Source organism: Nycticebus coucang, chromosome 2 (assembly GCF_027406575.1).
Source record: "Nycticebus coucang isolate mNycCou1 chromosome 2, mNycCou1.pri, whole genome shotgun sequence".
NCBI lineage: Eukaryota > Metazoa > Chordata > Mammalia > Primates > Lorisidae > Nycticebus > Nycticebus coucang.
Genome location: NC_069781.1, coordinates 26,456,002 through 26,479,753, shown reverse-complemented (window position 1 = coordinate 26,479,753; position 23,752 = coordinate 26,456,002). Strand labels below are relative to the sequence as shown.

The following is a 23,752-nucleotide window of genomic DNA, read 5'->3' as shown; positions in this document are numbered from 1 at the left end:
GACCAAAAAATATCTATCTAGAATCCTGCACTTGGATTGCTTCGGTAAGCTTTAACATTTCCTTCTCAATTTTATTTATTTTTATTTTTATTTTTTTGAGACAGAGTCTCACTTTGTCGCCCTGGGTAGAGTGCTGTGGCATCATAGCTCATAGAAACCTCCAACTCATAGGCTCCAGTGATCCTCTTGCCTCAGTTTTTCATTTTTAGTAGAGATGAGGGTCTCACTTTTGCTCAGCCTTGTCTTGAACTCATGAACTCAAACGATCCACCTGCCTCGGCCTCCCAGAATGTTAGGATTCCAGGCGTGAGTTACCACACGCAGCCTTCCCCTTTAAATTTTAAAGAAGCAAAAGCCAGAAACTGTACATGGCACACTATAAATATAAGAAACTAACATATAACAGTTAAATTTTTAAAGAAAAGGACTTGACTCTGTGCTCAAAAACTGGCAAACAAATGTTTATGTCCATTTCTTATATTAAAATAAAATGCTTTGTATTTGCATCATTTTTTAAACATAATTCCCTACATTCTCAACCTATCAAGCAAGTTAATAGTGCTAATGGTGATGAGTAAGAGGACTTCCACTGCAACCTGCAATGTAAGACCGGTTACAAATTTGTACCTTTTGAGCAATCCTTCCTATAACATAGCAAATACATAAATTCATACAAAGGATGATAGAGCTCAAAGAAAACCTTACATCTGATATTAGATATATCTAATCACCAAAAATCAACAATACTTTTTATAACATTCAAAGATATTGAGATTTTCAGCAGGATGCACTGTAGGATCCAACACAAGGCAAACTTAAAACAGCATTCCCCCAAGGTTAAGGCCCTATCAAAGGAGTCCAAATTAATTCCATCCTACTCCAATAAAGCTTACTATTTGTTTAAATTCTTTAGAAATACATGTTCAATTCTGAAATTTTCATCTTGTAAACAGTTATGAGTTTCTCAGTCAAGCAGAGATTTCACTTCTTTCATAAATTTGAGATAAAGAGACCCCAATTATAAATTTTGTAGATTTCTCAGAATAGAGATGTGATCATAAAGAAGAGTAACAGAAGTCTTTCTTTAATTGAAATATCTACATAGGAGGGGTGGGGCAAGATGGTGGCCAAGTAACAGCGTCCCTGCAACTGAGCACGCTCAGTCTGGGGAGATAAGACTCCAGGCGTCTCTGGCTGGTGGCATCTTCCTCTAATCATCCCTTTGAGGATACAGGGAGTCAGCAAGGGACTTCTGGACCCCAAGAGAAGGACAAAAACAGTGGAAAACTGGCAAGTGGCTGCATGTGTTCGATCAGTCTAATCCGGCCGGCAGCTATAAGTACAGCAGCAGTGAGACTGCAAACAGGAAAGTCCTTACCTGTGAACTGTTTTTGGTGTTTTTGGACTTGGCACTCAGTTGAACTGCCGAGCTGGATGGAGCTAATAGTGTTCAGCTGTGGGCCACAGGGAGCCATTGTGAGAGAACTGCGCTGACAAGGTCCACCCTCAGGGTCGCAGAGAAAGGATCAGGCGGGAGCTAGTAACCTAGTGACTGAGCAGCCTTACAGCCTTAACCCTCAGGGGAAGAAGGAGACCGGTTTTGGCACACTGGAGCCTTGGGCTGTAGCGCTGGGTAGAGTGCTGTGGCATCACAGCTCATAGCAACCTCAAACTCCTGGGCTTGGCGCCACTCAGACCTCCATAAGATCTGCGCCACGACACCCGACCCACGATCTGTGCCCGCCAGGCCTCCACATGCCCTGACCAGGAACTGTGGGAGCCATGCAATCCTGCATCCTCCCTCCTGTACTCTCCATGCCTCCACACTGACCCACTCATCTGGCCAGGGACTCTGGTAGCCACATGCCCTCTGGAGCCCTCCCTACCTCTACAAAGAGCCCCTCTCCTGGCCAGATACTGCTGGAGCCTTGGGCTCTCTGTGCCAAAGTCACTGGGTGCCAGGCACTCCCAGAACCCTGCGCACAACCTCCCGCCCTGTTGCTGGATCCGAGTTTGTCACACTCCAGAGCTGCTTCCACAACCAGAACTCTCTGGCTGGGGCAGTCCCAGAGGAACTACACAGGGCCACTCCCTACAAAGATCCAGCAACAATAGAGTGATCCCGCTGGGGTCTACTCTTGGAGAGACACCTCCTCAACTCTGAGGACGGCCAGAGGCAATGGGGAAAAACAATCATGAGGCGAAATCAACAAAAAAACTCTGGCAATATGAATTATCAGAGTAGATCAACTCCCCCAAGGATCAATGGGGCAGACACAGTACAAGATCCCATGCACAAACAAATAGCTGAGATGTCAAAAATCGAATTCAGAATCTGGATAGCAAATAAGATAGAATTAGAATTCCAAACAGTAAACCAAAAGATATCTCAAGAATTTAACAAATTCAGAGACCAAATGACCAAAGATTTTGACACATTGAGACAAGAAGTTGCAGCCCTCAAAGATCTGAGAAACACAGTAGAATCCCTCAGCAACAGAATGGAGCCAGCAGAAGAAAGGATTTCTGACATTGAAGACAAAGCTTTCAATGCTCCCAAACACTCAAAGAGGATGAGAAATGGAGGGCAAAAACAGATCACTCTCAGAGAGCTCTGGGATAATTCAAAGAAAACCAGTATTTGTCTTATAGGGATCCCCGAAAGCAACAAAGTGGCTTCACAAGGCACAGAGTCTCTTCTCCACGAGATTATGAAGGAGAACTTTCCAGACATGCCAAGAGATTCGGAAATTCAGATAGCAGACAGTGTAGGAACACCAGCACGACTCAACCCAAATAAGACATCCCCCAGACACATCATAATCAATTTCACTAAAGTTAATATAAAAGAGAAAATTCTGAAAGCAGCCAGACGAAAGAAAACCATCACCTACAAGGGCAAGAATATTAGAATAACTGCAGATCTCTCTGCTGAAACCTTTCAAGCTAGAAGAGGATGGTCATCGACTTTTAATCTCCAAAAACAAAATAACTTTCAACTCAGGATACTGTACCCAGCTAACGTGAGCTTCATTTACGATGGAAAAATTAAATACTTCAAAGACGTTCACATGTTGAAGAAATTTGCCATAACTAAACCAGCTCTCCAGGATATTCTCAGACCTATCCTCCATAAAGACCAGCGTAATCCTCCACCACAAAAGTAAACTCACCCAGAAAATTTTGATCAAATTCCAACTTCTACAGTTGCAAAAGGATTAAAAATGTCCAGTGGACTCTCAAAAGGCTTATCAATATTCTCAATTAATATGAATGGTTTAAATTGTCCTCTAAAGAGGCACAGGTTGGCTGACTGGCTACAAAATCTCAAGCCAGATATCTGCTGCATACAAGAATCACATCTTACATTAAAAGACAAATATAGACTCAAGGTGAAGGGATGGTCATCTATACTCCAGGCAAATGGAAAGCAGAAAAAAAGCAGGCATTGCAATCCTATTCGCAGACACAGTAGGCTTTAAACCAACCGAAATAAGGAAGGATAAGGATGGACACTTCATATTTGTTAAAGGTAATACTCAGTATGAGATTTCAATTATTAATATTTATGCACACAACCAGAACGCACCTCAATTTATAAAAGAAACTCTAACAGACAAGAGCAACTTGATTTCCTCCAGTTCCATAGTAGTTGCAGATTTTAACATCCCTTTGGTAGTGCTGGATAGATCCTCCAAAAAGAAGCTAAGCAAAGAAATTTTAGATTTAAACTTAACCATTCAACATCTGGACTTAACAGACATCTACAGAACATTTCATCCCAACAAAACTGAATACACATTCTTCTCATCAGCCCATGGAACATACTCCAAAATTGACGACATCCTAGGCCACAAATCTAACCTCAGCAAATTTAAAAAAATAGAAATTATTCCTTGCATCTTCTCAGACCATCATGGAATAAAAGTTGAACTAAATAACAACAGGAACCTGCATACCTATACAAAAACATGGAAGCTAAACAACCTTATGCTGAAGGATAGATGGGATATAGACAAGCTTAAAAAGGAAATCACCAAATTTTTGGAATAAAACAACAATCAAGACACGAATTGCCAGAACCTCTGGGATACTGCAAAGGCAGTCCTAAGAGGGAAATTTACAGCACTGCAAGCCTTCCTCAAGAAAACGGAAAGAGAGGAAGTTAATAACTTAATGGGACATCTCAAGTAACTGAGAAGGAAGAACACTCCAACCCCAAACCCAACGAAGAAAAGAAATAACCAAAATCACAGCAGAATTAAATGAAATTGAAAACAAAAGAATTATGCAACAGATCAATAAATCCAAAACTTGGTTTTCTGAAAAGATCAATAAAATAGATAAACCTTTGGCCAACCTAACCAGGAAAAAAAGAGTAAAATCTCTAATTTCATCAATCAGAAATGGTAACGATGAAATAACAACAGACCCCTCAGAAATTAAAAAAATCCTTAATGAATACTACAAAAAACTCTACTCTCAGAAATATGAAAATCTGAAAGAAATCAATCAATACCTGGAAGTACGCCACCTACCAAGACTTAGCCACAATGAAGTGGAAATGTTGAACAGTTCTGAAATAGCATCAACTATACAAAATCTCCCTAAAAAGAAAAGCCCAGGACCAGATGGCTTTACATCAGAATTCTACCAAACCTTTAAAGAAGAAATAGCACCTATATTACTAAACCTTTTCCAAAATATAGAAAAAGAAGGAATATTACCCAACACATTCTACGAAGCAAACATCACCTTGTTCCCCAATCAAGGAAAGACCCAACAGGAAAAGAAAATTATAGACCAATATCACTAATGAATATTGATGCTAAAATACTCCATAAGATTCTCACAAACAGAATCCAACAACACATTGAAAAAATTATACACCATGACCAAGTGGGATTTATCCCAGGGTCTACAGGCTGGTTCAATGTATGTAAATCTATCAATGTAATTCAGCACAAAAACAAACTAAAAAATAAGGACCATATGATTCTCTCAATTGATGCAGAAAAAGCTCTCGATAATATCCAGCATCCCTTGATGATCAGAACATTTAAGAAAATTGGTATAGAAGGGACATTTCTGAAACTCATAGAGGCCATCTACAGCAAACCCACAGCCAATATCGTATTGAATAGAGTTAAATTGAAATCATTTCCACTTAGATCAGGAACCAGGCAAGGCTGCCCATTGTCTCCATTGCTCTTTAACATTGTAATGAAAGTTTTAGCCATTGCAATTAGGGAAGAAAAGGTGATCAATGATATCCACCTAGGGTCAGAAGAGATCAAACTTTCACTCTTCACAGATGATATGATCGTATATCTGGAAAACACTAGGGATTCTACTACAAAACTTTTAGAAGTGATCAAGGAATACAGCAATGTCTCAGGCTACAAAATCAACAGCCATTAATCTGTAGCCTTTATATATACCAACAATAACCAAGCCGAAAAAACAGTCAAGGACTCTATTCCTTTCACAATAGTGCAAAGAAGATGAAATATTTGGGAGTATACCTATCAAAGGATGTGAAAGATCTCTACAAAGAGAACTATGAAACTTTAAGAAAAGAAATAGCTGAAGATGTTAACAAATGGAAAAACATACCATGCTCGTGGCTGGGAAGAATCAACATTGTTAAAATGTCCCTACTACCCAAAGCAATATATAATTTTAATGCAATTCCTATTAAAGCTCCATTGTCATATTTTAAAGATCTTGAAAAAATAATACTTCGTTTTATATGGAATCAGAAAAAAACTCGAATGGCCAAAACATTACTCAGCAATAAAAACACAGCAGGAGGAATCACGCTACCAGACATGAGACTGTACTATAAATCCATAGTGATCAAAACAGCATGGTACTGGCACAAAAACAGAGAAATAGATGTCTGGAACATAATAGAGAACCAAGAGATGAATCCAGCTATTTACTGTTATTTGATCTTTGACAAGCCAATTAAAAACATTCAGTGGGGAAAAGATTCCCTATTTAAGAAATGGTGCTGGGTGAACTGGCTTGCAACCTGTAGAAGACTGAAACTGGACCCACACCTTTCACCATTAACTAAGATAGACTCTCACTGGATAAAAGATTTAAACTTAAGACATGAAACTATAAAAATACTTGAAGAAAGTGCAGGGAAAACTCTTGAAGGAATCGGCCTGGGTGAATATTTTATGAGGAGGACTCCCCAGGCAATTGAAGCAGTATCAAAAATACACTACTGGGACCTAATCAAACTAAAAAGCTTTTGCACAGCCAAGAACCTATATAGTATGTAAAGCAAGCAGACAGCCCTCAGAATGGGAGAAAATATTTGCAAGTTATACCTCCGATAAAGGTCTAATAACCAGAATCCACAGAGAACTCAAAAGTATTAGCAAGAAAAGACCACGTGATCCCATCTCAGGGTGGGCAAGGGACTTGAAGGGAAACTTCTCTAAAGAAGACAGATGCACAATCTACAAACACATGAAAAAAAGCTCATCATCCTTAATTATCAGAGAAATGCAAATCAAAACTACTTTGAGATATCACCTAACCCCAGTAAGTGTAGCCCACATAACAAAATCACAAAACCAGAGATGTTGGCGTGGATGTGGAGAAAAGGGCACACTTCTACACTGCTGGTGGGAATGCACACTAATACATTCCTTCTGGAGGGACATTTGGAGAATACTTAGAGACCTAAAAATAGACCTGCCATTCGATCCTATAATTCCTTTACTAGGTTTATACCCAGAAGACCAAAAATCACAATATAACAAAGACATCTGTACCAGAATGTTTATTGCAGGCCAATTCATAATTGCTAAGTCATGGAAGGAGCCCAAGTGCCCATCAACCCACGAATGGACTACCAAATTATGGTACATGTATACCATGGAATATTATGCAACCTTAAGGAAAGATGGAGACTTTACCTCTTTCATGTTTACATGGATGGAGCTGGAACATATTCTTCTTAGCAAAGTATCTCAGGAATGGAAGAAAAAATATCCAATGTACTCAGCCCTACTATGAAGCTAAATTACAGCTTTCACATGAAGGGTATAACCCAACTATAGCACAAGACTATGAGGAAAGGGCCAAGGAAGGGAAAGGGAGGGGGGAGGTTCGGGTGGAGGGGGGTTAATGGGTGGGACCACATCTATGGTGCATCTTAGAATGGGTACAGGCGAAACTTACTAAAGACAGAATACAAATGTCTACATACAATAACTAAGAAAATGCCATGAAGGCTACGTTGAACAGTTTGATGGGAATATTCAGATTGTATATGAAACCAGTACATTGTACCCCTTGATTGCACTAATGTACACAGCTATGATTTAACAATAAAATAAAAAAAAGAATGCAATTCATCAAGCCATTGCTTGGTGATGTTTAAAATTTTAATTTATTAAAACACAAAATATTCCAGGGATAAAGCACAGAAAGAAAAAAAGTAACCACAGTTAAAAAAAAAAAAAAAAATATATATATATATACATACATACATAAAATATATCTTGGTTGTTATGGGCTAAACCACTTTGCCCCAAATTGCTAATGCCTAGTACCTCAAACTATAACCGCATGAGACACAGGGTCTTTAAAGAGGTCAAATGGGTTTGTGTAAGAAGAAATGACTGGGGCAGCGCCTGTGCCTCAGTGAGTAGGGCGCCGGCCCCATATGCCAAGGGTGGCGGGTTCAAACCTAGCCCCGGCCAAACTGCAACAAAAAAAAAAATAGCCGAGCGTTGTGGCGGGTGCCTGTAGTCCCAGCTGCTCGGGAGGCTGAGGCAAGAGAATCGCGTAAGCCCAAGAGTTAGAGGTTGCTGTGAGCCGTGTGACGCCATGGCACTCTACCCGAGGGCGGTACAGTGAGACTCTGTCTTTACAAAAAAAATAAATAAATAAAAATAAAAAAGAAGAAATGATTGGGACACAGAGAAAAGACCATGTAAAGACAAGATGGCCATTCACAAGATAAGGAGAAAAGTCTGAGAAACTAACCCCATCAGCACTGATCTACTGATACCTACTCTCCAGAATGGAGAGAAATAAATTCTGCTGTTTAGGCCACCCAACCTATAAGACTTTTTTGTAGCAACCCAGGAAAGCACAGACAAGGACCAAGGAGATTATATGCTCATGTTGAAGTAAAGTTCCCGTTGGATAATTCTCACTATTAATCAGTGAAGCTCTATAAGAAACAATAATTATAATCTGTCATACAAAAATCTGTTCTTATTAAGTAATCTCGGATTACAGCACTTCTTCAAATGTACTTTCTAGTACTTACGTTGAGTCTCCACGTTTCGGGGCCAGGCTTTTCCCAGGCTTTCAAAGGCACACAGCAGAGATTCCAGCTGGAGCTCCTTTTCCTTATCATTCTCATCTTCATTTTTGGTTGTCCGGACCCCAATGCTTTCAAGTGAGTTCTAGGATATATCAAGAAAAAGAAAGCAAACTATTTATTTCTTCTTTAAAGTTACAAGAATATTATTAAAGCAATCAGTTACAAGAGCATGAGATGTTAACCAAAACTTAAATGCTACAGTAAATTCTCTACCATAAGTTTTCCCATTTGTAACAAGAATTTGTAATAGTAATAGTATTTCTTTAAATGAATTTGGAAAATACTTTAAAGGAATTTATAAACAGAAGCAGAAAGAGAAATACTGGGTATGTAATATTTTGAGCATAATATAAGACAACCTGCATCAAAATCAGAGAATTAAAGATGGAAGGAACTCAGTAATGATCTACAATAAATCCAAACTCTTTCTTGATAAACAGAGGCCAAGGGAAGTAACTGGCCTGGCTACGTGGGGACATAATCACTTAAAACACAAGTCTCACAACCCATATGCTATTATTATGCATTTAACAGAAAATATATAAACAGCCTTATTACTGAAAGAAAACAAGTGCAAATTAGTAGCAACACAAGAAATAAGAATGCTATTTAAAATAATTCATTTCACAAATAATCGGGTAAACTATACCCCTTTCTCTTTGAACTAGAGCTCAAACCTTTAAAAATGAATATTCCATTTTCCAAACCCAAAGTCTTTTCAGCAAAGTCCCCCAGTGTATGGCAGAGACAATCCACAAGGCACACTGAGCTCCTCCATCCCAGGATGCTAGTGTGGCCTCTGCAGATGCTTGCAAGGCAAAGCTTATCAAGACAGAAAATGTCCATTTGCTATAGAATCCACCCCCTTTCCCCATGACGGCAAATAGACACCCAGAATGAAAACTACCTTTCCTAGCCTCTGCTGCTAGGTGTAGCTACGGAGCTATCTTCTTTTTTTTTTTTTTTGAGATTATGTCTCACTCTGTCACCTGGAGTAGAGTGCAGTGGCATCATCACAGCTCACAGCAACCTCAAACTCCTGGGTTGAAGCAATTCTCTTGCTCAGCCTCCCACGTAGCCAAGACTACAAAGACTACAAGCATGTGCCACCACGCCTGGATAGTTTTTTCTTTTTAGTAGAGATGGGGTGGGGTTGGGGGGTTCTACTCTTGCTCAGGCTGGTCTCAAACTCCTCAGCTCAAGCGATCCACCTGCCTCAGCCTCCCAGAGTGCTGGGATTACAGGCATGAGCCCCTGCACCCAGCCTCCAGGAACGCTTCTTAAGAGGAAACTGACAGACCCGCTGTGACCTTCCATCCCTGCTTCACCTCTGCCTTGCCTGCCTGGAACACAAATCCACTATGGACTCTACAAACAATGACCACAGCCTAGAAACTGCAGTGCTGAGAGCCGCAAAGAGCCTGAATCCCTGAAATCCGTATGAGCCTCCCAACTACTACAGGACAAACCTCTGTCCTGTTTGAGGCCATGATATCTTGAAATTTTTCTGCTACCTGCAACCAAACTACTATACACGCAATCGGACACAGGGAAAAATAAATTTTTCTAAGTATAAACTAGACCCGAAAGGATACAGGTGGTCATTACCTTCTTAATGAGAGGTATAACGATGTCAGAAAACTCTGAGAACCTGTCTTCTTTGGTGGCCTTCAAGACATCAGCTGCACAGCTGATTGCTGTCATCTTGTACTTGAGATTCTCTTTGCAGCACTCCTTCAGAACAGCCTGAAGAATCTCATTTGTGCTGGGTTGACTGGGCACAGACTTTTCCAGCTCTGCACTACAGGATCCACACAAAAGCATCAGAATAGTTAATAAAGGCTGCTGCTCAGACCCAGTTGAAGAAATGGCATCTTCATTGAAAGGACATTTACCTGCAAGCTGTCACGGCACAGGCAATGGCTTTCAATAGTTCTTCCTAAGGGGTAGAAAGATGAGGGAATACTATGAAGCCCAAGCGTGTCATTTACACTCTCTAAACTATGACTACAAAACCACAAGAATACCTGTATTAACAACTGTGACAACAACAATTAACAGAGTCACCATATCTTTAATGCACTTTACTGTTTAATAAGCACCTCCACCAAGTTTTACTTCCCACAACAGCCACAGCATAAAGCCCCAGCCAACTGATCTGACGAAGGGTTTGCAGATAGAAGCATCAGCCAGACAGTTAGAACTCGGTCCGACTCCTCGTCCAGTACTACTTCATCAGTCCTGCATGGGTTACGGCCGAATTTTACAACATAAAGTAAATCATTTTATGTTGCCACATATCCCCCACTAAGTCCCCGCTCTAAGTACCCTACTATAGCCCCGTTATTAATGACTGTAACTAATTCACAGGCTCCAAAGATAGGCATCTTCAGGCCCAGGATTAGAAGCAGCTCACCTTGCTGCTCATTTCACATATGCCCAATCCTGATCTGTTCATGAGGGCAACAGGCACAAAATGGTGACAGCTTGGTTTATGACATAACTTGAGAGGCTGAATATGATAAATACATCAATCTCCAGCATTAGAATACATTATTCAAGGACACGTGGGTTATACTTTGAAACAACATAGTTCATCAGACAAAATTTATACAAAGCTTCCCAAGGGCTAGGAAATTGTTTTTGCTAACCAAAAATTTGGTTGTTGCCAAATGTCATGCAAAGTCACCAAATTTTTTATTTTTATAGAAAATGAAAGATAAAGCTGGAATTCTTTGCAGATACCATAAATTTATTTAGCCATGGATGGTTCCTTTACCTTGCCTGCCCATGTTCTCCCAGCCAGCCCTTGCAGCAATGCTGTCAGTATCATTCCCAGATATGGAGGGACTAGAGAGCTGGTCTGTTTTGCGATTGATGCCATAGCAATGGCGCCCTGGGCTTTCATTTTCCAGGACTGAGACTGCAAAGCCTTCTGGGAAATGGTAATCAACTCTTGCATATATAATCGAATACCACCAAAGGAACCTAGGTCATAGAAAGCAAAATTAGAACAACTTTTTTTTTTTAGAACAACTTTTAAGTGGAAAGAAAAATCAGTTAATTTTTCTTTCCTAAGTCTAAAAATATAGCAATTTGGACTTTTTTTTTTTTTGAGGCAAGAGTCTCACTCAGTCCCCCTAGGGTTGAGCGCTGTGGCATCATAGCTCACAGAAACCTCAAACTCTTGGGCCACAGTGATCATCTTGCCTCAGGCTCCTGACTAGCTGGAACTACAGGCGCCCACCACAATGCCAAGTATTTGTAGGGACAGGGTCTCACAATTGCTCAGGCTGGTCTTGAACTCCTGAGCTCAAGCAATCTGCCCTCCTCAGCCTCCCAGAGTGCTAGGATTATAGGTGTGAGCCACTGTGCCTGGCCAAAATTTAGCAATTTGGACAGGCTTAAAATTAAATGGGAGGCATGTTGTTAAGGTCCTGGGAAAGTAGCTACAGTAGAACTCCACAGCTGACCACCTCTCTACCTTGACCACCTCTGTAAACTGATCTAATTTTCATAGACTGGCAAGCACCACATGTATGTTATCAGTACTGCAGGCCTAGTTCCTTGCGTTGAGCTTCTTATGTTGACCATTCCCTTAAGTGGTCATTTACAGAGGTTCTACTATACAGAGGAATTTATGAATAATCATTACAAACAAAAAAATTCTTGCTGTGGTTCCTAAGAAGCAGGTTTAATTCACAGGTACCACTGACTAACCAGGCACATTTTCCTGCCACACTTCAGTCCATAAGTTGCATTCTTCCTTCTCTGACTTCTCCTCATCAGCAATTTCATGCATGCCTAAAAATGCCAAAGGCAAGACTTCTTTGGCATGGTTCTTTAACACATCAGGGCTGTATCGTCCAATAGCATGAATAGTCAAAGCACAAGAGGTCTTATAGATGGGTTCTGAAAAAGCAAAAGAAACCAAACTCTTTATATTTATGTTAAGAGTAACTGATCTAAATAAACTATCACTCAGCCTGTACCACAGCAAAACAAATAGGTAAAATCAATTAGAAATGTTTCTTGCAAAGCACATAAAATCACAAACAATAAGAACTAATTTTTGTTGTTTTATTAGCTTAACATTTAAATTAAAAATGACATAAAAATCCAGGAAAAAAGGTACCTTCTTTCTCCATATACCAGCCAGTGAGCTTCTGCAGAAGCTTTTCAGTGCTACTATCCCGTGATGTCTGAAAAATAAAGAATAGTCATTTCTTTATAATTATCAGAGTTTTACTAAGCTAAATAAGAAATTCAAGGAGAGGTGCAGTGGCTCACACCTGTAATCCTAGCACTCTGGGAGGCAGAGGCGCGTGGACTGCCCTGAGTGCACATGTTCCAGACCAGCCTGAGCAAGAGCAAGACCCCATCTCTAAAAATAGCCAAGCGCTGTGGCAGACGCCTGTCATCCCAACTACTCGGGAGGTTGAGGCAAGAGGATAGCTTAAGCCCAAAAGTTTGAGGTTGCTGTGAGCTATGACACCACAGCACTCTACTTAGGGCAACAAAGTGAGACTCTGTCTCCAAAAAAAAGAAAAAAAAGAAAGAAAGAAATTCAACTCACCCGAACTAAATGGCCCATGGCGAATGCACAGGATTTCTGAATCACACTGTTTCGATCCGTCAGGCCACTAAGCAAAGCACTCATAAGTTTACCTACCAGAAATAAAAGGGGAAAAAATCTGCTACTTGGTTGACTAAATACGCTGCTCTCTTCTCAGGACCAAAACAAACACAATCCCGTAATTAAGTTCTCATTTGCTCCATAGCAGTTTAGATCCCTTGAATATTTTATTTGTACTATCCATTTGTTTCCTTTCACTTGATATAAAAATTAAACTACATCTAGAATATCACGGGGAAAGTTACACAATGAAAGCTAGGTACACAAAATTCACTGACCTCCATCTAGAAGCCAATCTAAGAAGGGAAACATGCTGATGTAAAATTGCTATAAATGGTGAACAAATCCTATTGAATTGCAGATACTTTTATCTCCTCATGCCATGAAAAAATAATCAAATATTTATAAAACACTAAAAATTTGCTAGCCCTGGCTCAGCACCATAGCCCAGTGAGTAGGGTGCTGGCCACATATACCAAAGCTGGTGGGTTTGAGCCTGGCCCAGGCCTGCTGAACAACAATGACAACTGCAACCAAAAAACAGCCAGGCATTGTGGCAGGTGCCTGCAGTCCCAGCTACTCCAGAGGCTGAGGCAAGAGAATCGCTTAAGACCAAGAGTTGGAGGTTGCTGTGAGCTGTGATGCCAACGCACTCTACGGAGAGTGACAAAATAAAACTCTGTCTCAAAAAAAAAAAAAATTGCTAGCCTTGATAAACCCTGCACCTCCTGCAGAGAAAGAAATATGGGAAGGAGTGTTAGAAGGGAGAAAACGCATACAGCATCACAAGCATGTCTGAATAATTATTTTCCCTTTTAAAAATGTTTGTACACAAGACATGGCCTATCACCACACATCATTTGACAAACTCACCTGAGTAAGGTGTTAGGTCCTGAGGACACTGAGTAGTTAATGACACGATGACACTGGCACAGCCGCCCTATGGGTCACAAAGGCAAACACCTAAATTTAATGGTCACAATGTTCTATTAAGCCATTTGTTTCAGGTACTAAAGATTGAATGACATAAAATGCATGAACCCTAACAGCCCCTCCAGGATTCAATCTAGAGAAAAGAAAGCGCCTATTTTAAACTAGTAATTCAAAGATTCTTTTTTCAAGACCTCCAGCAGGAAGATGGGTGATCCTAGACACCGTGAAAAAGAAAGAAGATTGGTACAATTTATGTTGTCTTATCCATTATTGAGCTAAAATTTCCATTTTCAGAAATTTAACCAAAGACAATAGCTTCCAAGGTGTCCAAAGATAATCATCACAATGCTTTGTTCAATATTAAAGGAAAAAAACCTAAAAATAACTCAGACGTCCCTTGGATTAAGATGTTACATCTTACACACAATAGAGCATCATGCAGCCTTTAGAGAAGACGCTGCAAAAGATACGTAAAGAGACCAGAAGGATGTACTCCAACATACTGACAGCAGTTAACTCTGCATGATAAAATTAACTTTCTCTTGATCTGGAACTGTTGAATTTTAAAATACTTGCCAAGGTTAATTTTGTCACAAGAAAAAGATGTGAGTTATTCGTTTCTTTTAAAAAGGGTGACGCCTGATCCTTGAAAAGATCTTGAACAGAAAGGCATTTTTATATCCAAATACCTGCTGGTCCCTCTGTGAGAAATGCTCATCACCACCTAAAACAATCAAACCCTGACAACTGGATGAACATTTCCATGACCTGACGATGAACAAGAATCCAGAGAGATGCACATGGCAACCAGGGAACAGAAATTATTCCACTAAGTAATTAAGACAGTATTTACTGGACCATGTTTATTAGTTTATTTCCTGAATCAGTCATATATTTTCAGTTATCAGCACAACATCAGAAACAAAATAGTATATAATAACAGTAGGTTTTTGTAGGAAAACATGAATTTTTTAAATGGCAGCTATTATATTTTTGTAAACAAACTAAAAAAAAAATAAACACTTTCTCTTGTGAAAAACACTCACTTACCTTAGTTCCAAGACCCACACCACTTCTGATCAGCTCACACAATCTCGGAACCAGCTCACCCAGCACCGACACATCAAGGTATTGCAGGCACTTTTGAAAAATAATTATAAAGTAAACCTCAGCAAATAATTAAGTCAGTACCATATCTTCAATTAAAAACTGCCTTTGTCAAATATGTACCCATGGGATTTGACATGGAATTGAAAGCTTACTGTGTGATTTTGTTCTGATTCCATATTAAAACCTTCACCGTACTACAAACAGGAAAATCATTCATCAGTGGTTCAACAATAAAAACAAAACAAAATAGACTGGCGTGGTGGCTACACCTGTAATCCCAGCACTTTGGGAGGCCAAGGCAAGAGGACTGCTTGAGCCCAAGAGTTCAAAACCAGCCTAGCAGCCGAGCCAGACCCTTACTTCTACAAAAAAATTAGAAAACATTAGCAAGGCATGGTGGCATGAGTTGTCATCCTAGCTACTCGAGGCTGAGGTGGAAGGAACACTTTGAGTCCGGTAATCTGAGTTTATAGTGAGCTATGATTGTGCCACTGCACTCAAGCCCTGGTGAAAAAGTGAGATCTTGTCTCTTTAAAAAAAAAGAAAGAAAAACTTCAATTTAGTAAAGGAGAAAATAACTATTTTCTCTGGACCTACTCCCTCTACCAATCCATGTTTAGTACAAAAAAACCTTGACTAAAGGGCGGCGCCTATGGCTCAGTGAGTGGGGCGCCGGCCCCATATGCCGAGGGTGGCGGGTTCGAGCCCAGCCCGAGCCAAACTGCAACAAAAAAATAGCCGGGCATTGTGGCGGGCGCCTGTGGTCCCAGCTGCTGGGGAGGCTGAGGCAGGAGAATCGCGTAGGCCCAAGAGTAGAGGTTGCTGTGAGCCTTGTGACGCCATGGCACTCTGCCCGAGGGCAGTACAGTGAGACTCTGTCTCTACAAAAAAAAAAAAAAAAACCTTGACTAAAACTGACATTCTTCAGTGATTCTCCCAAACCACCTCGTAGGTTAGCTTCTTAAAACAATTTTCCTATATTGCTGGTCTTTATTTTTGAAAATGCAATGACATGTACTCTACTATTAATGTACATAACTAAACGGTATTTGCTAACTGTTCCTATTTCTTTAGAATTTTTGTTCTCAATATCCAAATAAGATACATTTTCAAACCAAATTTTAGTAATATCCTCCTAGCAGACACTAAAAAATGTCTATTTCTCTTGTCCAGCTTTCAGATTAGCTTAGTAAGGGCTCACAATCTTAACCACTACACAGCCTGCACAACACAATGACTCATCCAGACTCCAGGGACTTTAGTGCCACCCAGCTCTTTACCGTAAATCCCTCCTAGGACTGAAACGACGTGTCCACAGTGGCAAAACTCTGGACCTTCCTACACTGGCATCCCACAAGACATATGTTGTCCCATGTAACAGAAATCTGAACTAATTCTAATATTTGGAAAATTATTCCAACTTATAATAGGAAAGAATACTAACAAATTATAAAATTATACTATCCTAGAGTCAGAATAGCTGTTAAACTACTCCCTTAAGTCTCTTCTTCACTTATTGTAGCCTGAAGACTTTGAAGAATTCTACTTTAGATAAGCAAACAAACTTTCTCTTTATTATTTAGACACTCACCATGTTGATCGTTTCCATCATCGGAGAGGATTTGGCAGCACTGAGTCGAGCACTATCCATTGCAGCCTGAAAAACACAAATTCAAGTCACTGTGGACATTTAATTAATTAGGAATAACACACAAACACTTCCATAAAAGGGTCTCACCTCCAAACTAAAGAATGTATAAAAAATAGTCCGTAGGTATAATAAAGGCAAGCACAAGTTTAACTAACTCTAATTTATTTGACCTGCACTTAGCAATTTACCAGGAAAAGCAGCATCTCACTATAACACAGCTGAATTCTGAAAGTGACATAATGGAAATTAACATAGCCTGGCTCTGCCAAGTCATCCTGCCTTGTGCTCAAGTTCTCCAGCCCCTAGATAAAGGAATTGACTCAGCGAATGTATAAGGTTATAAACAATTGTGTCTAAGATGCTGCACATAATGGCACTCTATCCTGGGCAAAAGAATGAGAAATGGTCTCAAAAAAAAATTTTTTTATATATTTAAGCTCTTTAATTTTGTAATGAGCCTTCACATCTATAATGGTATTTGTGTCTAACAACTACGCTGAAGGTTAATTCTAGATGTAACAAAGGAGAAAAGTAAGGCGTACGGAAGTGACTTGCCTAGGACTGCAAAGTTTGGACCATAATTTATAGTCTCATAATTCTCAACACTTAATAAATATCCTAGGGGCATCCCATAATGTGCAAGTCTACTGCTGAAAGAAGAAAGAATGATGAATGGAGAGTAAACAGCAATATCAAAGGCAAAGGGAAAAGAAAGTTATTAGAAAAGTGTAGGCAAATTAAAAATGGTGAATTGAGGGCAGCGCCTGTGGCTCAAGGAGTAGGGTGCCATATACCCAGGGTGGCAGGTTCAAGCCCGACCTTGGCCAAAACTGCAAAAAAAAAAAAGGTGAATTGAGAGAAACACATACACAATCGAGCTTTAATAGTCCAAATAAACAAAGACAAATGTTAAAAAAAAAAAATTAAGCAGGCAAACAGAAACACAGGCCTGGTATAGAAATACAATTCACAGAAAAAATACAATAAAAGAAGACCACAAAGAACACTGGCAAAGGGAAGTGCTAATTAGAACAACGAGATTCTTGCTTATCAGACTCATGTTGTGCAATGCTGGCAGTTGTGTGGGGGGAAACAACTCAAAACCTTTGATACTCCACACCTCTCCTCAATGTAGACTATGATCCATGTATTAAAAAGAGTAAAATAAATCTACTATAGATATAATGTACTTGTAACTTTTTAAAAACTTGAACAACATTCACAATCTGATACCATCTTAAAATTAGTGTGTCTGTTTGCCTTTGTAGCCTAGAACTATAAAAGAATTTGAAAAAAGACACAAGAAACTGTTAACAATGGGTAATCCTCAGGGATACTGTGGTGAGGGACAGAAGCCGCCCTGAGAGGTCCACTTTCTACCCTTCTGTATTGGTTTATTTTGCATGGTAAATGTTTCATATGCAATTCAAAAAAATAATAATAATCAGAGAGTAGGTGACTACAATGTATGTGAAAAGCAGAATGATTTTGAACTATGTCAAAGTCTAGGCATAAATCTTTTCTTGTAGGACAGGGGAATCCACCGAAGGACATTGAATGTGTGCACCTAGCTAGCGCATGCACAAAAACCTGTGTTGAGCAAATGTTAACGCATACTTTGGAAGTGATAGTTTTCATGCAATTCACAAAATGGTATATGAGCTGACAATTCCCTTCCCCCCAAATAAAATAGCACATGTAGTCACAGGGGATTCTTGTAAGAGTATCCTTCACACCATGGACTCTGTCTAAAGACACTGAAAGGATTATTCAAATGGACCTCAGTATCTTATTTTTTTTTATTAAATCATAGCTGTGTACATTAGTATGATCATGGGGCACCATACACTTGGTTCATAGACCGTTTGACACATTTTCATCACATGGGAGGGGACCTCAGTATCTCAATGGGGCTTTCCCCTCAAGATAGTGACCAACGTCTGTGCTATTCAACTTACCTTTTCTTGCTCTGTAGCCCGGAGGCTCAAATAATTGAGAACTTGGGGCTCCAAAACACTTAAGGACTCCAGCAGAGCTGGGATGAGTTTTGGTGCATGTGGCTTCAACATGGCTCCTGCGCTTTTGCTGATCTTCACAAGGGTATTAATACTGCAAACACACAAAAAACACAACTCCTAAGTCCTTTTTACAAAACTAAAGAGTCTATTTCATTCTAATATATATTCACAAGGTTACTGAGCCTGACGTTGGCACTATTTTTTTTTTTTATAATAGACACACTTAAGCACGTATGGAAGTGGAGAGAACCATAAATGAAGCAGAGAGAAGCTTAAACAAAATTTATGCACTCTCCATCCTGTTCAACAATTAGCAATATTTTACCAATTGTGTTTCATTTATACCTCTCCTTTATATACACAAGCACAGTAATGTGCCACAGAGTGACATTTTGGTCAACAATGAACCACATATATGTATGTAAAATGGTAATGCCCAAAGACTATACAGGCATACCTTGGAGATATTACAGGCGTTGTCTCATCAAGTTTCTTGTTTTTCAGTGCATAAAAGTTTTGTTTACACTACCCTGTAGTCTATTAAGTGTGTTATAGCATTATGTCGTTAAAAATATGTACATAATGGCTCAGCACCCATAGCACAGTGGTTACGGCACCAGCCACATACACCAAGGCTGGTGGGTTCAAACCCGGCCCAGGTCAGCTAAACAACAATGACAACTGCAACAAAAAATAGCCAGGCATTGTGGCAGGCGCCAATAGTTCCAGCTCCTTGGGAGACTAAGTCAAGAGAATTGCTTAAGCCCAAGAGTCAGAGGTTGCTATGAGCTGTGATGCCACGGCACTCTACCAAGGGTGTCGTAGTGAGACTCTGTCTCAAAAAAAAAAAAAAAAAAATTGCACATACCTTAAATTTTTAAAACACTTTAGACTGGGCATGGTGGCTCACGCCTATAATCCTAGCACTTTGGGAAGCTGAGGTGTTCAAAGACCAGCCTGAGCAAGAGCGAGACCCCCCTCTGTACTAAAAACAGAAAAATTGCACTGCTAATAGGACTGCAAATTAGTACAACCTCTACAGGAAACAGTATGAAGATTTCATAAAGAACTAAAAGCAGACCTACCATTTGATCCAGCAATACCGACCCAGTTACAACCTAAGAATAGGGAGAAAGGGGAAAGGGACGGGAGGGAGGAGGGAGGGGGAAGGAGGGGCATTAATGGGATTACACCTGCGGTGCATCTTACAAGGGTATATATGAATCCTAGTAAATGTGGAATGTAAAAGTCTTAGCAAAATAACTAAGAAAATGCTACAAAAGCTATGTTAACTAATGTGATGAAAATGTGTCAAACGATCTATGAACCAAGTGTATGGTGCCCCACGATCATACTAATGTACACAGCTATGGTTTAATAAAAACAAATAAATTAAAAAAAAAAAAGACACCTATAGCCAGGTACAGCTCATGCCTGTAATCCTAGCACTCACAGAGGCCAAGGCGCAAGGATTGTTTGAGTTCAGAAGTTTGAGACCACCTAAGTAAGAGTGATTCCCATCTCCACTGAAAATAGAAAAATTGGCCAAGCATGGTGATGCAAGCCTGTAGTCCCAGCTACTCAGGAGGCTGAGCCCAAGAATTTGAGGCTGCTGTGACCTAGGCTGAGGTACACCAGCCTAGGCAACAAAGGGAAAAAATAAAAAAATTTAAAAAAGACACCTGTACTTGAATATTTATTGCAGTACAATTCACAACTGCAAAGATGTGAAATCAACCCAAGTGCCCATCAATTCATGAGAGAATTAACAAAATATGGTCTATGTATATCAGCCACGAAGAGAGATGACTTAATGCCTTTGCCACAATTTGGATGGCCCTGGAAACCATTATCCTAAGTGAAGTCCTTAAGAAATGGAAAAGCAAACACCACATGTACTCACTATTAAATTGGAACTAACCAATGAGCACAAATATGCATAGAAAGAAGATTCAGTGGAAATCAAGCAGGGGACAGGAAGGAAGCGTGAGAAGGGGCGCGGGGGTGGGTGAAAACCCACCTAACAGGTATAATGAACACTATCTGGTGATGGGCACATTTACAGCCATGACTCAAGCATTACAAGAGCTATCCATGTCACCAGAAACATTTGTAGCCCCATAATACTTTGAAATAAAATAAAATCTAAAAAATAATAATTAGCCAGGCAGCGGCACATGCCTATAGTCCTAGCTGCTCAGAAGGTAGAAGTAGGAAGAACACTTGAGCCTAGGAGCTGGAGGCTACAGTGAGCTACGATGATGCCACTGCACTCTAGCTGAGGGCAACAAAGTGAGACTCTATCTCAGACAAATATATATTTTAATGATTAAAAATGCTAAGCATGATCTGAACCTCAGGCAGTCATAATCTTTTTGCTGATGGAAAGTCTTGCCTCAATGGTGATGGCTGATGACCAATCAAGGTGGTAGACACTTAAAGTTGGGATGTCTGTGGCAATTTCTTAAAATAAGAAAGCAATGATATTTGTTGCATCAACTATCATTGATATTGTCACCTCTTCCTTTCACCAAAGATTCTCTCTGTAGCAAGTAGCATAGTTTGATACCATTTTACCCACTATAGAATCTTTCAAAATTGAAGTCAATGCTCTCAAACCCTGCTGCTGCTCTTTTTTCATCCTGAAAAAATCACAACATCTTCACCAAGAGTAAATTCTACACCAAGAAGCCATTTTCTTGGTTCATCCAAAAAAAGCCTTTCCTCATGTTTTATCATTGAGACTGTAGCAATTCGATCACATCTTCAAGCTCCCCTGGCAATTCTAGTTTCCTTGCTACTTCCACACCTACAAATTATGTACTTCCTCCACTGAAGTCTTGAGTCCCTCAAAGTAAATTGTGAAGGTTGGAATCAACTCCCTCTAAATTCCTGAACCTCCTCGCATGAATCACAAATGTTCTTAATGGCATCTAGAAAGGTGAATCCTTTCCAGGATGGATATTGTATTAACAGGTGTGAAAACAACATTCATGTTCTTGTACATCTCTATCAGAGCTCTTGTATGACCAGGAGCATTGTCAATGAGCATTAATATTTTGAAAGAAATCTTTTGCTCTAAATAGGTCTCAAAAATAGGCTTAAAATGTTCAGTATAACATAATATAAATGAATGTATTGTCATCTAGCCTTTGTTCCATTTATACAGCACAGGCAGAGCAGATGTAGCAAAATTCTGCAGGGTCCCAGGATGTTGAGAATAGTAAAGGAGCCTCGAACTAAGGTAAACAGCTGTGTTAGCCTCTAACAAGAGAAGGAGCCTGTCCTGTGAATATCTGGAACCAGGCACTGACTTCTCTCTAGCTCTGAAAGTCCCAGACAACATCTCCTTCCGACAGAAGGCTGTTTCATCCACATGTAAAATGTAGTTGGTGTAGCTATACCCCATCAATGATCTCAGCTAGACACAGATGACTTGCTGCAGCTTCTCCATCAGCACTTGCTGCTTCCCCTTGCACTTGAATGTTATGGAGACGGCTTTTTCCTTAAACCGCATAAACCAGTCTCTGCTGGTCTCAAACTTTTCTTCTGTAGCTTCCTCATCTCTCTCAGACTTCATAGAATTAAAAAGAGTTAGGGCTTGCTCTGGATTAGGGTTTGGCTTAAGGGAATGTTGTCACTGGTTTGATCTTCTATCCATATCCATAAGGCTGTTTCACTTTCTTATCAATTCATGTGGTCATATGAGTTTCTTCGAAGAACTTTGCCGTTGCATTCATAACCTGGCTAATTGCTTGGTATAAGAGGCCTAGTTTTTAGCCTGTTGTGGTTTTTGACATCCCTTTCTCACTAAGCTTAATCATTCCTTGCATTGGTTTAAACCGAAGGCATGTGACTCTTCCTTTTACTTGAACACTTAGAAGCCACCAGAAGGTTATTAAATGGCCTAATTTCAATACTGTTATGTCTCAAGGAAGAGGGATGACTAAGGAGAGGAAGAGCGATGGGAGGATGGCTGGTTGGTGGATAAGTCAGAACACACACCACTTTTATCCATCAGGCCTGCCATTATGTAGGTACAGTTCAAGGCACCCCAAAACAATAAAATGGTAACACCAAAGACCACTGATCACAGGTCACAAGTATAATAACAATAATAATAATGAAAAAGTCTGAAATATTGACAAGAATTACCAAGATGCGACACAGACAGACCAAGTGAGCACATGCTGTTGGCAAAATTGCACAGTTAGACTTGCTAAACACGAGGCTCCCACAAACCTTCAAACTATAACCAACTGTGCCAACAGCAAAGCAGCAGTAAAGTGTGCCTTTATGGAGCTGAAAACGTCTCACCACCTTGCGACATCACAGCCACTGGAACATCATAGGTACCTTTTCTACATTTAGATTATGGTCAGATACACAAATAACTTCCCATTGTGTCACAACTGCATACAGTATTCAATACAGTAACATGTAGAGGTCTGTAGTCTGGGAGCAACAGGCTGTACCCTCGAGCCTAAGTGTGCAGTAGGCAACACCATATAGGTGGGTGTAAGTACCATCTACAATGTTCACAGAATGACCCATTTCTTTTTTTTTTTTTTTTGTAGAAACAGAGTTTCACTGTATGGCCCTCGGTAGAGTGCCGTGGCATCACACAGCTCACAGCAACCTCCAACTCTGGGGCCCAGGCGATTCTCTTGCCTCAGCCTCCCGAGTAGCTGGGACTACAGGCGCCCGCCACAACGCCCGGCTATTTCTTGGTTGCAGTTCAGCCGAGGCCGGATTGGAACCGGCTACCCTCAGTATATGGGGCCAGCGCCTTACCCACTGGGCCACAGGCGCCGCCCCAGAATGACCCATTTCTTAAGACCACATCCTGTCACTAAGTGACACATGACTGTTATATGGAGGCATATCCCAGAACTGAAGTTTAGTATATATCTCTAAGAGACAAAGACTTTTATCTTAATACTATTTTCACACTTTAAAAATATTTTTCATATACAATAACCAAATTTCCATGATTGTTCAGCGAATTTCTTGAAGCACTCGTTTGTCTGAATCCGGACTCAAAG

General features: G+C 40.1%; 1 protein-coding gene across 5 annotated transcripts in view; it reads right to left on the bottom strand.

Moving 5' to 3' along the window:
- Positions 1-23,752, bottom strand: part of ECPAS (Ecm29 proteasome adaptor and scaffold) — a 161,563-nt gene that overhangs the window by 5,964 nt on the left and 131,847 nt on the right. For all 5 annotated transcript variants that reach the window (XM_053565955.1, XM_053565937.1, XM_053565964.1 and 2 more), the window contains 11 exons: positions 18,648-18,798; positions 16,630-16,695; positions 14,979-15,068; positions 13,869-13,935; positions 12,936-13,027; positions 12,495-12,561; positions 12,080-12,271; positions 11,139-11,347; positions 10,255-10,298; positions 9,968-10,160; positions 8,303-8,441 (listed from right to left, as the gene is read on the bottom strand). In XM_053565955.1, coding sequence (XP_053421930.1) covers positions 8,303-8,441; positions 9,968-10,160; positions 10,255-10,298; positions 11,139-11,347; positions 12,080-12,271; positions 12,495-12,561; positions 12,936-13,027; positions 13,869-13,935; positions 14,979-15,068; positions 16,630-16,695; positions 18,648-18,798 — 1,310 coding nt within the window. The remainder of the gene's footprint in view (positions 1-8,302; positions 8,442-9,967; positions 10,161-10,254; positions 10,299-11,138; positions 11,348-12,079; positions 12,272-12,494; positions 12,562-12,935; positions 13,028-13,868; positions 13,936-14,978; positions 15,069-16,629; positions 16,696-18,647; positions 18,799-23,752) is intronic.